The sequence below is a fragment of the Lates calcarifer genome, linkage group LG4, assembly GCF_001640805.2.
Source record: "Lates calcarifer isolate ASB-BC8 linkage group LG4, TLL_Latcal_v3, whole genome shotgun sequence".
NCBI classification, from domain to species: Eukaryota; Metazoa; Chordata; class Actinopteri; family Centropomidae; genus Lates; species Lates calcarifer.
Window position 1 is genome coordinate 17171924 of NC_066836.1, and position 16645 is coordinate 17188568.

The 16645-nt window shown below is 39.5% G+C and overlaps 2 protein-coding genes across 3 annotated transcripts; one reads left to right on the top strand and one right to left on the bottom strand.

Moving 5' to 3' along the window:
- Positions 1–878: 878 nt before the first annotated feature.
- gk5 (glycerol kinase 5) lies at positions 879–10225 on the bottom strand. The gene is made up of 16 exons (XM_018677195.2): positions 9568–10225; positions 9362–9455; positions 8695–8770; positions 8277–8370; positions 7984–8115; positions 7020–7095; positions 6660–6721; positions 6494–6567; positions 6095–6155; positions 5466–5592; positions 5281–5385; positions 4633–4727; positions 4066–4169; positions 3911–3970; positions 3511–3644; positions 879–2802 (listed from the first exon to the last, which is right to left on the bottom strand). The coding sequence occupies exons 1-16, from the start codon at positions 9691–9693 to the stop codon at positions 2627–2629; spliced, it is 1596 nt and encodes a 531-aa protein (XP_018532711.1). The 5' UTR covers positions 9694–10225; the 3' UTR covers positions 879–2626.
- A 62-nt stretch (positions 10226–10287) lies between these two features.
- Positions 10288–16574, top strand: LOC108883734 (nucleolin). Of its 2 annotated transcripts, none has more exons than XM_018677193.2 (16): positions 10288–10436; positions 11002–11077; positions 11177–11287; positions 11361–11510; positions 12062–12178; positions 12254–12400; positions 12871–12942; positions 13036–13159; positions 13289–13446; positions 13710–13836; positions 14024–14190; positions 14351–14474; positions 14561–14691; positions 14781–14907; positions 14996–15243; positions 16240–16574. In XM_018677193.2, exons 1-16 carry the CDS (start codon positions 10422–10424, stop codon positions 16299–16301), a joined length of 1956 nt encoding a protein of 651 aa, XP_018532709.1. In that variant the 5' UTR covers positions 10288–10421; the 3' UTR covers positions 16302–16574. The 2 variants fall into 2 exon arrangements, with proteins under 2 accessions (XP_018532709.1, XP_018532708.1); XM_018677192.2 differs by having other exon boundaries at positions 10289–10436; positions 13707–13836.
- The last annotated feature ends 71 nt before the right edge of the window (positions 16575–16645 follow it).

Consider the following 16645-nt stretch of genomic DNA (forward strand, 5'->3'; position numbering starts at 1 on the left):
CAACTTCCAACCCCCGACACTCCAGCGAACAATCCCAATGTGTCACAGAGAGAGAGAGAGAGAGAGAGAGAGAGAGAGAGAGAAGAGGGAGTTATATAATGACCTTTGACGCAGGGTTCAGCTTGTATGGGGGAGGGGGACTGGAGTAGTGGTCACATAGCATCCAGTTCCTGCTGTCAGATTGAATTTGTTGCAAGGCAGGGTCTGCCACAACTCATACAATGCGGCACCAGGCACAGCACTGGCACACACACACACACACACGCCCATTTTACTGATTAGTGTGAGAGCCGGCAGCACTGATTCATGGGCTAGTCCTGGTCTGCCTCACTCACTCTAACACATTTCTCTCTGTGAAGGCATCCCACTGCAAGCCAGGCCCGCTGGCAAAAAGAACCCGGCCATGTTTGAGTGAGAAAGTTGAGATTGACAGCTGAGACCAGAGGAAGGGTTTGGGTGCAGGGGATGGGCGACTTGACACAGAAAACCTATACTGTATGGATCTGTGTGGTGTCCCTCTAAGTGCAGCACACAATCCTCCCATTGTTTAGGAAAATCCCCTTTCTGTGCTCTCAATTAGCGCCCCCTTCACCATACCAGCACCATGAGCAGGAATACACATCCCATTTGTTCTCAGTCACTCCATCCACAAGCTACCATAGCAACCCTCTCACAGTGAGGTCAGTCACATCAGTGGGAAGCAACCCCTACACTCATCTAACAGCCTGTGTTTCTGATAATTCCCCAGGCACAGGGACTACAGCATTTCCCCAGAGTCCATGTGGAGGTGACACCCTTCAGACAGCATCTGTTCACTCACTGCGTCAGTGACACCTACGGTAAAAGCACGACACGCTCAAATCACCACAGGCGACTGCTGATGGTTCATGTTTTTAATACTAGATTTTTTGCATCGTACACACCAGACCTGATATTTTCAGCGGTTTGGTAACAAAATGTATGATTTCACACTTTAATTATTTGTTATTTCCCAGCAGCTTAGGATGACATTTGCCATTCAAGAAATGAATGTGTGTTGAAATGTCATTTCAATCTGAGGTGTTAACTTCAGTATTATACAGTGTCTCTTTGCATAACAAAGTTAAGTGCATGACAAAGAACTGTAATAAAGTAATACAAGTAGACAATATTTAACAATACCTTGCAATCAGAACATTTCTACAGTGAGATTCACAGTTTACTTTGTTTTTAGTAATTTGTGATTATGTGATGGAGGTGCAGGCACATTTAATCATAACACAACTTTGTCATCAGAGTTCATCAGGTCAAGTAAAAGACTTGAGTCAAAACATTATCATATGACATCACCACGACTGTCCCTTTGAAATTCATAAGGCCGGGACAAAGAATCGATAAACACAAACTAATCACTGTCATAATGGCTGCACAACATGGACTGACAAGGAATAATGCTCAGAACAAATCTGTTTATTTCCTGGTTTTGTTATGTCATATCAATTAATATTTGTATCCCTGGCCAACGTGTTCCTAAACAGCAGAGAATGCAGGTGCTGATCTAAGATTTCATAAAGATGTTCAACCTGAAGCTGCTCCATAGCAAAAGATTTTGAGGAGATTTTGTGTGAGTTGACACAGAAGTTATTTCTATTTAGACTAGATTTTCTTATCTCTAATCTATCCCATATATACCCATAAAAATCCCAAATTACTCCCAGTCAACCTGAACAAAAATTTTAAAACATTTGAAACATTTTAAAAATTTTTACCAATTGAGATGATGTGATTTTTCTCCAGTCACATTTAAACAATGTCATGCCATGCAAACTCATTGCCTTCAGTTTGAGGATAAATGCAACTAATTTGAGATTACAAACCAAAGCTGCTCCTGATTTCTGAAAGGCAACATGTGTGAATTGGAAATTTTGTTAAGAGGACTAGCATTTTCATGAAATAACAGAGTGAAAATACCACGCAATCAGGTAAACACTAAACTGCATTTGTTGAATGTCTGACACGACAATTTTTTTTCCTATGTGGAGCTCTTTGAATCTTGAGGTATCGTGAACAGGAGGGTGCAGCCTTTGTTTCTCCTACAGAGGATCATGTGTGAATCTGATACAAATGATTTTAATCTATGGCCCCTTGTTAACACCTGGCATGTGGTTGCATTGGCAAGTTCATAAATTAAAAAGCTGTAAAGTCAGTAATTAGCGCCCCCATGTGGGAAAATATTATAACAAATATCATTCTACCTGGATAAAATACTGTGATATGAAGAGGCACCAGTGACCTGAGATGTGAATAGAGGATTTATCCATAAAGGCTGCTACTGTGTGAGGAAACCAAGTAAAGCTATTGTCACTTCTGTATATGGTCAACAATTCAAGGATGTGAAGGTGGCTGATGGCACTGGGGCCTGGATCAGACCTGTACTGGACCTTTCCCACAATCCTGCTTTCAGCTGTAGTTATCAGTGCTATACAATTATCTGAGTGTATGTGACGTACGGCTGTGTTTTGTTTGACAGTAGAGAAAAAAAAAACACTTGTATCTGGACCAAGATTCAATTTTGATTCACAAACTGTTAAGCTAGTTCACAGTACAGCTGATGGTTACTAATTCTGTTTAAAAAGGACTTTCTGAGTCAAGGCTTGCTGTACCAATTCATGGAACGGCGGAGAGCTCTCTCCCAGCTCTGGAGGACGGGGATGTATTCCCGATTCAGACTGCCACCAGCATCCTCTTTGGATGAGCCTTTAGGCAAGAACACCTCATCGGTGTTCTGCAGCTTCTTTAGCTCTTCCCGGGTCCTCCAGAAGCCTGCGGTGACAGTAGAGGACAGAGGAAGACTTAAGGAAACAACATGAGCACAAAAATAGAGGAAGTCCTATTAAAGCTGAATTTGTCAGTGTGAGTGATGAGTCTATTCCCCCAAACACACAGATAATCACAACTGCATTTCACCAAACACTGTCGTCCACTGATCCAGTAAGAACTACAGCCTCTCAAGCATGACATGATTCACATTAGCATTCAGTCATCGACACCACCTGCTTTTGGCCCGTTACAAAACAACATGAACAAGTCCTTCTTGTTTGTTTGATTTGACTGAGCACTGACTAATGTAAAACAATCTAATTACATAATGTGAATAATTACATAGAAAATGTGTTACATAACAAACAGCAGCATTTCACGTTGCTTCTTCTGCCAGTGTCAGCAAGAACAGAAATAGGACTTTTGATCATAATCAAATGAAACTCAATGTCTAGATCAAGTGCTGTAGTATTTTTAGAGAAAAATGAAGAACTAATGTGAAAGTAAAGAGTAACACATGGTGTCTGACTGCTTGACAGACACACAACTTCACACAGCTACAGAAAAAGAACTGCAACTCTGAGGACATTATCCCTCATGCCTAAAATGCAAGTGTAGTACTGCTATAAATCTAATACAAATACAAATGTTTTGGATTTAAAACGCCTACAGCATAATGTACATATTGTATATGAATAAGTCTCTGCGTACCCACTCCAAGTCCAGCAACAAAAGCAGCCCCCAAACACGACATCTCGTGGTGTTGGGGTCTGGCTACCTTTCTGCCAAACAGGTCTGCAGTCAGCTGCATGACAAAGTCATTGGCAGAAACACCACCATCCACCCTGAGAGGGAAAGAATGAAAGAAAGAGCACTCAATTAAACTGCAACTCACTTTACTGTAACAGTATCAGAGAGACATACACACATAATGGATTGCCAATAAAAACTGAGCTGCATTAGCAAAGGTAGGGTACACAAGAGTACGCTCTGTTACGCCCAGTTTACTGGCTAAAATCCAAATCCTATGATCAGATATGGGACTCCTACATTACTATAACCACACACTGTTTCCACTGACTATACTGTCAGTGGATGAAAAGAACTGTACCTGATCCTGGTGACGGGGATGCGAGTTTCTCTCAGCATCGTCTCGTACAGCTGCTTGTTTCTGCAAAGAACAAAAAGAATGCAAAGAAAGAATATCAATTATAATGAATGAGAGTGAATAAACATGTTCTCTTCAATCTCTTCAAAATGACTCACCTGAAGGCGACAGACTCCAGTATGGCACGGACTAGATGGCTTTTGGTGGTTGAAGGTTTGAGGCCCATGAGTGAAGCACAAGCTTTGGGATCATTCAGAGGAGCCTTTGGATAAATAAAGTGTGTACGCAAACGTGTCAAATGTCTGTAAGTGAAAAAGTGACATAATACAAAAAAATATTGGACTGGAGCTGCCACATCTATTGCAATAAAGTGAAACTCTATAGTCTCCAGTGAGCAAGAGAGCAGCGACACTGTTTTACTTGGTTATTGTACATCCAGCAGCTTTTCATTTAACAACCATTAGACAACTGATTTATAATGACATATTTGCAAATGAACTATTAACATTCAGGACACAGACTTACAAAGGCCAGTTCACAAAGGAAGGCAGAGAAAAAAAAGAAACATATAACCATGTTACAGAGGGGGAAAAAAAGCCAAAAATGGAGATAAATGGCTGTAATAGCTAAATATCAACATATGTTGTCAATAAATATCCAATAAAAATGACACAAACACTTGACACTAAACAATGACACACTGTACTTATATTGTACACATGTACCTGAAGGCCACTGAAGGAAGGTACAAAACACACTCCATCAGCATCACTGACACTGTACGCCATGGCACTGGTCTCCTGGACGTCAGAGAAGAGCTCTGCAACAACACACACAGGTTTCAAACATTAAATCTGTCAATATATTCAGGTTAACATGGGTAAATTTGAAGACGCGTGAATAGATTTGTGGACACTTGGGGCAGTGGAGCAAAGTGAAAACACAACGCTGACATATTCTAACTTTATAAAGTTGTTATGCTGCCTTTTTACACATCCAGCCGACAAGGAAGAATGTTAGCATTAATGTGGAATAATGTTATTGGGCACCTGAGAAATATCTGGCTCTTAAGCTGCTAAATGCTCCACTGTGTTCACCAGCTAGTTGCTAACTTTCTCTGAGCAGGTAGAGTGTTCTGGGCTTCATGTATTATTACTGGGGCTTTTTCACTGAAAGCAGCTGCTGTTGCGGCTTGAAACTGTGCTGATGAGACAAGCTGCAGACTGTGAGACCAAAACAACAGCTAAAAGAGGCTAAAAAGCTCACAGTGAACAACACCTTTCACATTATTTTGCACCACAACACCACCATCATTTCACTGTAAAATGTTCCAAATCTTTCATCAATACAGCCACAGTAAACAGCTCACTCACCCAGCTCCTGTGCCCATTTGATGGCAGTGCCTGTGTCTGCTGCATTGCCCTCCGCTAGGTACACCACCTCTGGGCCGATCTTCCACCCCACCAGAGGATACAGACCTACAGAGAGGAAACGCAGGCTTTTAATGTATGGACAAATATGGATATTATTGCCTTAATAAGTGTGTATTTAGCCTTACCTGCTACAGATGTATGAGGTTTGCTCCCGGTGTTGATGTCCATGAAAGTGCCTGTTCCCATGGTGATCTTTACATCACCGACATCAAAGCAGCACTCTCCAAACATGGCTGCCTGCTGGTCTGCCATCTGCAGCAGACGGACAGAGGAAGTCAATCATTTGGTGCGAACACTCTGAATCCTCAACAGGTTTATATTGGATAATTCAAATTTTTATAAAGGGAAAGGCAAAGTCACATTGAACAATACTGTCTCAATTCACTCTACAGTTTTAATTCTACTGTTTCAATTCATTACTCGTGTCTTGTTGTCTTTTATTTTATATTCACTGTCTTGTCGGTTTTTAACCTCTACCACAAGGTAACTATAAACAAAATTTCATGTATTATTACTGAGGTATGTATTAATTCTGTCTAATTAACATTCCTAATATTCTGTTTCAATTGACACACTTGAACACATGCCACGTGTCCCCTGCTGCTGATTAACTAAATACTTGGAATATACTTTTTTACAACATAATGATGGTGACACGCTGGCATAAATGGAATCAGAGGGTTGCAATGAATATTTTCTTTATCATAATCACACAGATAACAGTGTGTGTGATGCCAAGACCTTGACAACTCACCACTGACATGATAGGAATGGATACTCCAAAGATAGACACGTCTGTGGAACCAAAGTCATGGCTGGTGCATCATGTAGGAGAAACCAGAGACAAAGTATCATCTCACACTCTCCGTCAGTCATTCTAAATAAAACTTTGCACTATATATAATAACTATAAGTAACATATCACATACACAAAATAATGCATGCACAAAATCACATAGATAGTTGTTGATAATTCTCATGAGCAGAAAATTTCAGTTAACCACTGACTGAAAGTATTTTACTGCTTCTGGGTAACAGGTAAAAAACTGGAATACAGAGCAAAACGTATGGATGTGATGAAATGTATGGCTTTACATCAAAAGACTTCAACAGGCTAAGACATGAATCAAGCACACACTGAACTGTGACTCACCCTGTATTTTCTACTGTGGGGAAAATAGAGAGAGGCAGAGAAACAAGAGAGCAGAGGAAACCACTCCAACACATCTGTTAAAAAAAAGTCACATAACAGTGATAAGAAAAGAACTCTCACACCAATCACAGAAAGAAACTGTAAATAAACATGACATACACCAGACCTGATAGGAGTCGAAAATCCCTGTTGAACTGGCATTTGAAAAGTCTGTGGCATGGACATGTCCTGAAACAGACGATGTGATACAAATGTTACAAAAAAAAAAAAACAACAAACAAACAAACAAACAAAAAACACTTGTTTGAGCTTCCGGTCAGGTTTCCAAATCATGCTCGCCCACAAGAGTTAGCAAAAACATTTCCAAGGAATTTAATTGATGATGTAATAGGATTGGGAACACAAAGAACGCCCAGTCTGGGTCAACAGTGTATAAGATGAAATCCACTGAACAATTATTCACTGCACTGCTTTTAAAAGAGATTATCCTCATAGAGAGATGGCTTTCACATAAGCTCAAACTCACCTTTTGTGAGTTTGAACAGGAGCCAGGTGTCTATTGTTCCAAAGACGCAGTTGCCCTCAGCTACTGCTTGACGAACCTGGAAGAGAGAAACATGATGAGGCTGAGAACGAGAGAGGGCTGTGCTGATAATGCAGCCTCTCCCAGTTTGTTGTAATTTCATGCTTTAGTTTCCTTTTTTTAAAAAAACAAAAACAAAAAAAAAAAACCAAACAAATGAAACCTTTAAAACCCACAACCTGGGAGGGTTTCAGTTGTTTGCTCTGCCGTGCATTGTAGCAGGACTACTTGCACGACAGGATGTTTGTTTTGAAAATGACAACAAATACTGAAAGGACGAGAGTTTAATCTGTCTACACGTGCATTACAAATACCATATTTTGTATTTATTTAATTTGTAATGGTGCTAGCCGTCCGTTAAAGTGCCTCAACAGTGTCTGTCACCTGCAGGTGGAAAAAAGAAAGGCTGAAACAATTTCATGATTAATCTCTTGATAAATGGAAAATTATTAAACTACTATTTTTATCAAATAATCATTAATTAATTGAATTAATCAAGTCATTTTTCTAGCAAAAATGCTAAATGTCCTCTGGTTCCAGCTTCTCAAATGAGTTGATTTGGCAAAACAAGCAATTTCATGATGTCACCCTGAGCTATAGGAAATTGTGATGAGCATTTATCACTATTTTTGACATTTTATAGTCCAAACAACTGACTAATAGAAGAAGAATTGGGTGTTAACCAACAATTAAAATAATTAGTTGGAATAACTGTGAAGTCTTCTGGTGTCACTCTTTCAATGATTTCAGCATTAGTAACCGCTGTGACTCCATGTAAACAATGGTTCAGATCAGCAAACATGAAGCAGTGTTTACCAAGCAGGTCAATGTGCATCACAGCTGCTTTTCGTACACATCAGCTAACTGGTGTAAATGTCACCCTGGACACATGCGCATACAAACCCACCTGCTTGTAATGTGTCAAGACCCAGACGAGGCGGAAGGTCACATGTTGAGTTGAAAAGACGATAAGACTTGCAGCAAGTGAACGCTTCTGCCTGGTCAGAAAGTACACCACCTTCATCACCCCATGGATTGCCTGAGGTTGTGGGAAAACCAATAAAAAGTCATACTGTGTGAAGGAGACAGTGCTGTATATCGCAAATAACTTCTAAATTCTACTATTTCATCCCTTGCCTCTAGACTACGTACGTTATTCAGTACATGACAATTACAGATGCAAAACAGTTAAAGACTCACCTTCATGGTGCAGGATCTGTTCCAGGACTTCACCAAGTCTGCGGCTCTCTGATCCTGCCAGCTGATGAAGTTATGGAAGGGAACTCCAGTTTTCCTGTCAAAAGAAAAAAGAGGAAGTGAAATGAACCTGAAGTTGAACCGGGATGGAAAAAATTTGGTTAATTGGTAACTCTAAAACTAAATTGGCCGTAGGTGTGAATGTGAGTGTGAATGGTTATTTGTCTGTCCTCTCGCCCAATGACAGCTGGGATAGGCTCTAGCCCCCCACAAGCCTTAACGGATAAGCGGTATAGATGATGGATGGATGGATGGTTAGTGTTGGTGTTCAACAGTAATGCTTCAAGTTTGCCTACAAGTTATGTACAGACTTTTTTTGGAGCTAAGAAAAAGTAATTCGATTTTTTTTTGTTCTACTTACTTGTCCCATGTTGTGAAGGTGCCTCGTTGAGTGGAGATGCCGAGGGCCTCTATCTGGCGCATTTGTACTCCTGCATCTAGAGGGGCGCGCACACACACACACACACACACACACACACACACACACACACACACACACACATTAAACTGGTTACAGCGAGAAACTGGAAGAGATCTTTGAAACTGGCACTTTGACATGCCGATTACTGTATGCTTTTATAGGGACAGAGACAAGTGTCCCGTGTAAATTCCTGTCCTGTCAACTGTTTACACTTGCAAGCATGGAATATTTTTTGTGTCGGGACTGTTTCTAATGTTCTGTGGACAAAACTACCTCTCACATAGCATAATGTAATCCATTAAAAAAAAAAAAACAGCATAGGATACATCCACCAAAAGAGCATGGAGTAAAATCAACACTTTAGGATTACTGTATTGCACTGAATGTACCTAAAGAGTTGGCATCTCAGTATATGTTGATCAGTCTTCTGCTTGCTTTTTTAGTACTCACTGAAACTGGAAACAATATTTAAACATCCTTATGGTATTTAGAGTGTTTCCTAAGATACAATTTGTGTTGTTAATTGCCATGAAAAATGATTCTCATCTAGCCTAACCTTTGGTATAGTTGTGGATAGATGCAGCAACAGGAAATGGAGCAACTCTACCTTGCACAGCACCCTTGACCACATCGATAAACCCTTTCCACAGTGCATCTGGGTCCATCTCCACACGTCCAACCTCTGGATACAAGAGAACAACCTGGAGAAAATATCACCAGGATAAGAAACGTGTAAGTCGCATAGAGTGATGCACGTGAGTGGTATAAATGAAAAATAAGAAGCCAAAGAGCCTGGGAGAAGGAGATGAATACCTTGGTGGTACATGATCCTCGGATTTTTGCTTCCTTGTCGTAGACGTGACATCTGATTGATGTTGTACCGACGTCCACTGACAAGATGAAGGTTTCCTTCTTGAAACCGTTCCTCTGACTCCCCATTGTAAAAGAAAGTTCGTCCTAATAGTCCTCAAATCAGCCCCTCATCTTCTATGGTCAGCTCATGTTGGCGTTAGTTGGTGTGACCCGATAATATCTTATCTTCCCCGGGTGATCGGTCGAGTTGTTGAGGCTGTAACTCGACCTTCGGACCGGTCCCAGTTCCACTCGTCAACACATTATTAACCTTGGTTTCTCTTCCCAAACAAAAACACAAACTGAGAGAAAAACATAACGAGGTCCGGTTATGTAGCGAGTCAGACTGAAATAAATTCAGTCGCTATCACTTTCTGTATGCTTGAGTCTGATGGAGAGCTGAAGTACATAGTTCAAATAGGAGTTGCCCCACTCAAGACACAACTTTTAAGCTAATTGGCTACTTGGCTAGCTGACAGAAACTTGGGCGCGTACGTAACTCCGAAAAACACTCCCAAATCTGCCCCCTCACCTCCTCTCTTAATCATTGCTGCCCGCCCAGTATTTACCCGGGATGTGCTCATAGCAGTGCAGCTGACACCCTGAAGTGTCTTTTTAGGGAATTACCAGGACTGTTAGCGTCGCTAGCTATTTCGCATAAACTTCCGTCCTTCTCGGCATCCGTAGTAGCACACGCATGCTCAGAGGGTGCTTTGAAATAGTGGCATGTGGATGTTTGTAGCTTAACACACGTGTATTCATCGGCTACAACTAGCTGTACCAGCCTATGATTGTATGATCTTGTAACACTCAACATGGCAAAGACAGACGTAAGAGAAACGCTACATTACATTTATATTAACCAGGCTTCAACATGCACTAAGTAGATTGTTTTATGCTAACCGTTGTCTGGTTTTAGTAGCTGCAAACTAACTGGCTAACAGTTTGGTTAGCTGCTAATAGTCACATCAATGCCTTCAAACACTGTTTTAACTAGTTGGATACGTGCAATCTGTCCGTTTATTTTAAGAGGTTAAATAGTCATAATTATGCTCTTACGCTAACTCTCAAATCCGGCTGGATTATTTGTCGACTAATCGATCAACTCAGTTGACTGACAGAAGTTGTGATATAAATTTAGGTAATCAAGACTGTCAAGTATTTATTAAGGGAGAATGCCAGACTTTAAGCCTCTGAAATGTGAGAATTTGCTGCTTTTGTTTGTTACTTGTCCATAGAAATTGAATTTCTTTGTGGTTTGTTAGACAACGCAAGTGTTTGGAAGACATGGTCAACAAAATTTACAAAATTATTAATATTGGGTTGAGTTGAGTTTTAAGATGGAACCATGCTCTCATCTGGTCTTAATGTTATGAATATATTTGTTTCTTTCAGGCTACAAGACGTAGTAAACGACAAAGCAAAGTTGTCACCAAAGAAGTTGGAGAAGAGGAGTGCAGTGTTAACACTGGCAAGTCCTTTATTTTAAACATCTCGAAATCTACAGTGAACAAAACCGCCTGTACTTAGAAGCAACATTAAAGAATTCAATTAATGTTTTTTCTTTCAGAAGGACAGACTGAGACTGTAATTTCAAGTGAACAAATAGTCCGGACAGAGGAGAACGCTCCCACTGAGAGCCCAGTGATGAAACAGGAGCAGAAGGACCAAGATGAACAAGGTACTTCAAACACATCACACATGATGTCTGAGTGAGCTGCTGAACAGTGCCAGTAACAAATCTCCACGTCTAGATTCTCAGATGGATGCTGTCATTGAAGTAAAGGGAAGCACACCCACTATAACTGTATCCTGGGAGAACAAGAGTGAAAGAGAGGCTGGTGATTTGGAAAGGAGAACCAATCCAAGTGATCAGATGACTGACAAAGAAATGACTAGTCACGGTAAGGCTGCTCACAAGTTATAATTGCATCACATAACCTTTTTTTGTTGTTGTGTAGGAAGGAAAGACTCTTGGTCCACTGCAGTGTGTTTGTCATTAAAGTGATCTTTGTCCTTATGTGTGAAACTAAAAAATGTAACTGACTGTTGGAAAACAAAAATAAAGCAATGAGATCTGTAAGACTTAAAAGGTGACAGGGTGTGTCTCATTCACAAACTGTGTAGAAACCACTAACTGTTGAGGCTGAAAGACAACGTTTTCTGAAGGAGTGACTCAAGTACAGAATAACTCCTCATATTTTCCAAGTAAAAACATGTGTTCGTTGTTTTAATCCAAGTTGTGGTTGTAATATTGAAACCAAAAGTGACCAGGGATTGTTTAGTTTTAAGATAAAACTTTACGTCTAAAATGCTCTTCTACAGACTTGACCAAAGGCTACAAAAAGTTTGTTGACAGTTTTTCCTGTAGATCAGAGGCTGTATTCACAATGTTTACTGTGGGCTCCAGCAGGTTTTCACTGTCCTTAAATCATATTTTGAATGTTTGTTTCAGACGAACAGACTCATGCAGTCTCTTCAGCTGATGCAATAGGCTGCACAGACGACGCACCCTGTGAGAGTTCTGAGACAAAGATGCTGCAAGAGATGGAGGACACCAAAGAGGAACAAGGTAGTGGAAACACAACATAAACAATGTACCAGAGTGAGATTCTGAGAGGTGTCAGTAACAGGATTTCCTCTTTAGAATCTCGAATGGACACAGCCACCGAAGAAAATGAAAATTCCCCCTCAGTAACTTTAACTTGGGCAAAGAAGAATGAGGAAGGGCAGAATGGACATATTAAACAGGAAACCAACAGAAGTGAACAGACGGATGTTAAAAAGAAAGCAGGTAAGGACAGTTGAAAATTAATAGTCAGTGATTTAACCAGCTGCTTGGAGTAGTGTTTGGTTGTTTTTTATTTTTTTCATTGTCCCACAGTGTTGTCTGGTCTCAAATGATGTGAACCCTAAAAATTTTATTTTTTCTACCAAAAACTGTAAAACTAGCAAAAGCTTTCACCTCTTCTTTAATTTTTTGAGACTGCATCAGCACTTGGATGAGTACTTCTGTTATCAATCACAAAATCTTCTTACCTGATCTTGAAATTAATTCTGGAGACAAATTTCAGTGAGGTAAATGACTCGACTCTTTAAAATGTAAAATGTTCCTGCACACCATAGAGTCTTAGTGACAGGAACAAAGGACCAAACACTGTAAACTGAGGAGAGATCTTTAATCCTGCTTACTGTCAACCAGTTATTCTCACTTAATTCAGTTATGATGTAACCAAATAACTAACTTGTTTCTATCTGTTGCAGCAAATGGGAAACGGAAGGCACTCTCCAACGCTGACACTTCCCCTTCAAAGAAAACTAAAGTCATCAATGATGGTATGAACTGAAAATAAGACCAACTGTTAAATTCTTTGTAAAATACCTAATTTTAATAGAAAGGTTTCATTTCACTGTCTTGTTTTGTTGTAGGTTTTTGTCTTTTTGTTGGCAACCTGAACAACTCTAAAACATTTGACGAGGTCAAAGATTCATTAGCAAATTACTTCATGACACAAAGTGTCCTGGTTCAAGACATCAGATTAGACCATTCCAGGTGAGTATTTACATTTTTACTCTCAGGTTTCAAGTTTTTTCCCTTTAATTCTTTTGAGCAGTGAACATGTAGTGGGTGAATTTGACATGGATACTGAATGAACTCAAAAATCATGTTTTGCTGTTGTAGAAAACATGCACATGTAGATTTGGCCTCAGAGATGGACTTGACCAAAGCCTTGACGATGAATGGAGAGATGATCCTCGGTAATCCAGTCAAGATCGCTAAAGCAAAGGTCAGAAGTGAGGACAAGGTGAAGGTGAAAGTTCCAGAGGCGGACAAAAAAGGTAGCTCATCTAACTGTAATTGTTGATCACACATGAGTTTAAATCGCGTGCAACTTGTCACTATAGATACAGATGCAATGGTAGTGTCTCTGTATTCACACTGTAAGAGGCCACTTATTGTTGAGTTTTAAAAACTAACATGCATTTGAGGCACCAGCTGCTTAAATAATGATGTTTATAATGTCATGTGGGAATGCAAAATATTATAAAGTCATGTATAAAAGACATTTGGTCTAATCTGAGGACTGTCTGGTCTTTAGCAGCCAAAAATGCCAGATGTTTGTTTCTGAAGAACGTCCCATACACCGCGACAAAAAAAGACATTCTGAACATCTTCCACAAGGCGATCGATGTCAGGTTTCCTGGTGGGACTGAAGGTCCAAGCCAAGGGTAAGAGTTTTAAAAACCTGTGTTTAAGCTCACTTCCTACTGTACAACTGTGTCAACGGTGCAAAACATACATTGTTATATTAGATATTTGTCAATGCAGTGATTATGATGTTTATTAGAAAATAAAAATATGCCTTATATGGATATTTGAAATGTGCACTGACTTAATTTCCTTATTTTTCAACAGTATTGCCTTTGTGGAGTTTAAAAATAAAAGCATCATTAAGAAAATACTCCAGAGAAAACAAAAAGTCAAAATCAACGGCCGGGTTTTAATTGTCGACAGTGTAGGAGAAACAAATGTGCCTAAAGTCACCAAAGCTAAAGCTAATAACAAAGACGGCAACACAAAAGGTAAATGAATGGTCATTTAAAAATGTACTGTAGATAGCTGACATGATGCTAAAACTATTAAATACTGTTTTTTTTTTCCCCTGAACATCAGTCCGTTAAATCTGGACGTAGTGATTTACCTGTAGTCACAAAAAATCTTTCTTCTTTCTCACGTCTGCAGCTCCTCCGAACAACATCTTATTTGTGAGCAATCTGTCTTACAACGTGAGAGAAAAAAAACTCCACAAAGTCTTTCAGAAAGCTGTTAACATCAAAATGCCTGAAAACAAAGGCAAATCAAAAGGGTACGTACATGTACACTGGCCTGCTATTTTTTTTCAGTGGCGAAAGTATTTGAATGTTCTCTAGAAACATCTTTGATTCTCTGCAGATATGCGTTTGTCGAGTTTGCAACTGTGGCAGATGCTGAAAAGGCCTTGAAGGCATCCCAAAACATGAAGATCAGCAAGAGGCTGATCAGAGTAGAGTTCTTTGAAAGGAGAGCAAAGCCAGTGGTAAAAGGTATTGATAGCAAAGCATCAATTTTACGTGTTTCTAAAGGCAATTTGAGTGTGATGAGTTTAAAAAATGGTGATTTTGTTTTTTTTTAGTCCTATTAAAAACACTGATCGTAAAGGGTCTCACTGAGAAGACGACTGCAGAGACTCTTAAAAGTGCCTTTGAAGGAGCTGTCAGTGCAAGAGTCACTGTAGATAAAGAGACAGGAGTTTCAAAGAGGTAGGTCTTAATTGTCTAAAGAGTTTTTCATGTTGTTTTCACCTATTCTTGAAGTGTACGTTACACTGTTTCATTTGTTTCTTCTCAGGTTTGGTTTTGTGGAGTTTGAGAGTGAAGAAAATTGTAAAGCTGTCAAAGAGGCCATGGAGGACTGTGAGATAGATGGCAGCAAAGTGACTGTGGATTTTGCTAAATTAAAAAGTAAAAAAGGTCACCAAGGTGTCAGAGGAAGCTTGGCGGGACGTCCTGCTGGTCAGCCTGCAGGTCAGGGGGCTGGCAGAAGAGGGCAAAGAGGCAGAGGTGGAAACATTAAAGGTGGAAGAGTCAGCAAAGGAGGTAACAGAGTTTTACTGGTATATCAGAGAGTAGACTGAAGTGTGATTACAGGCTAACTTTAAAGCTGCACAAATCAGTATTATATCATCAATGTACCAAATAGCTGTAATGTGAAAGGAATCAGTTGAACACACAGAAAATGATCACCTCACTGCAACTCTACAGAGCATTTTAACAGCTCTCAGCTCAGTGTTTTGGTTTTGCAGCCTGTAACTTTAACTTTTTCTGTTTTTTAGCAATGAAATCTACTGTATGCTACCTACTCAGCACAAAACCACAGGCAGACACAGTTAGTAACCTGCTGATGAACATAGCAAAGCATTTAGCAGCTAAAGTAGCAGATAATTCCCTGTGGAGTGGGTGGAGATCAGAAAAGGAGAGTGAATACTGGACACAAACATGTTTTGAAATAAACATGGATATTATATCTGCTGGAGGAGTAAATTGGACACTTTTTATTTCACAACTTTACTAGTCGCCATATCAACTGCAATTAATTGAAAGTAACTAAGTACATTTACTGAAGTACTGTACTTAGGTACAGTTTTGAGGTACTTGAGTATTTCCATTTTATGCTACTGTATACTTCACTGTATATATCTGACAGCTTCTGTCACTAGATACTTAAAAAATAAAGATGGATAATCTTTAAAATCTTTTAAAATACAACACATTGTTAAAGATTAAACCAGTGGATCCCAGATTTGTGAATCAGAACTTTGTTTTTCCTTCATCTGACAACCCTTCAGATTTATTTGGTGTAAAACTATATATAAAGTAGTTCAAACTTGCTTCATCTCCACCAGCTACAATAGTAACATGCTGTTTACACATTGATGCTTCAGTAACGATGTTGTGTATATATAATTATATATCAGCTGAGAAATAGGTCATTTGATTACATCTCTCATCAGCGGGCTTTAGTTTTATATGAATGTGCTTTTTCTAATTACTGTGTTAATGTTGGTTTTTGACTGCTTTGTTGTTTTGTTGCAGGTAAAGGAGGTGCAGCTGGAACACCACAGGATGCTGTTAAAGAAGTGGAAAATACAGGCTAAAACATGTACATGTATGAGCTCAAAACTCTTTTGAGTTTGGTTGAATGTTGACTGTGCAAGGGTGTGAAATTGTACAGCATTGTTAGTCTTACTAGTCTGTAGGACGCGTCTCATCTTGTAATTTCATATTTTGTACTCTAAATAATTATTATGAAAAGGTAAGAAAGAGCCCTGACATGTTTTAACATTACAAAGGTTTGTTATATGAACAGATGATTAAGATTGAATCCTTGTGGAATTTTTTAATGTGAAGATAAAATCATTTTAAAAGCACACCAGCTGTATTTTTGTGTTTCTGTTAAAACATCTGTGGTAAAGACCCAGAGGGTTACCCCGGGACTTGG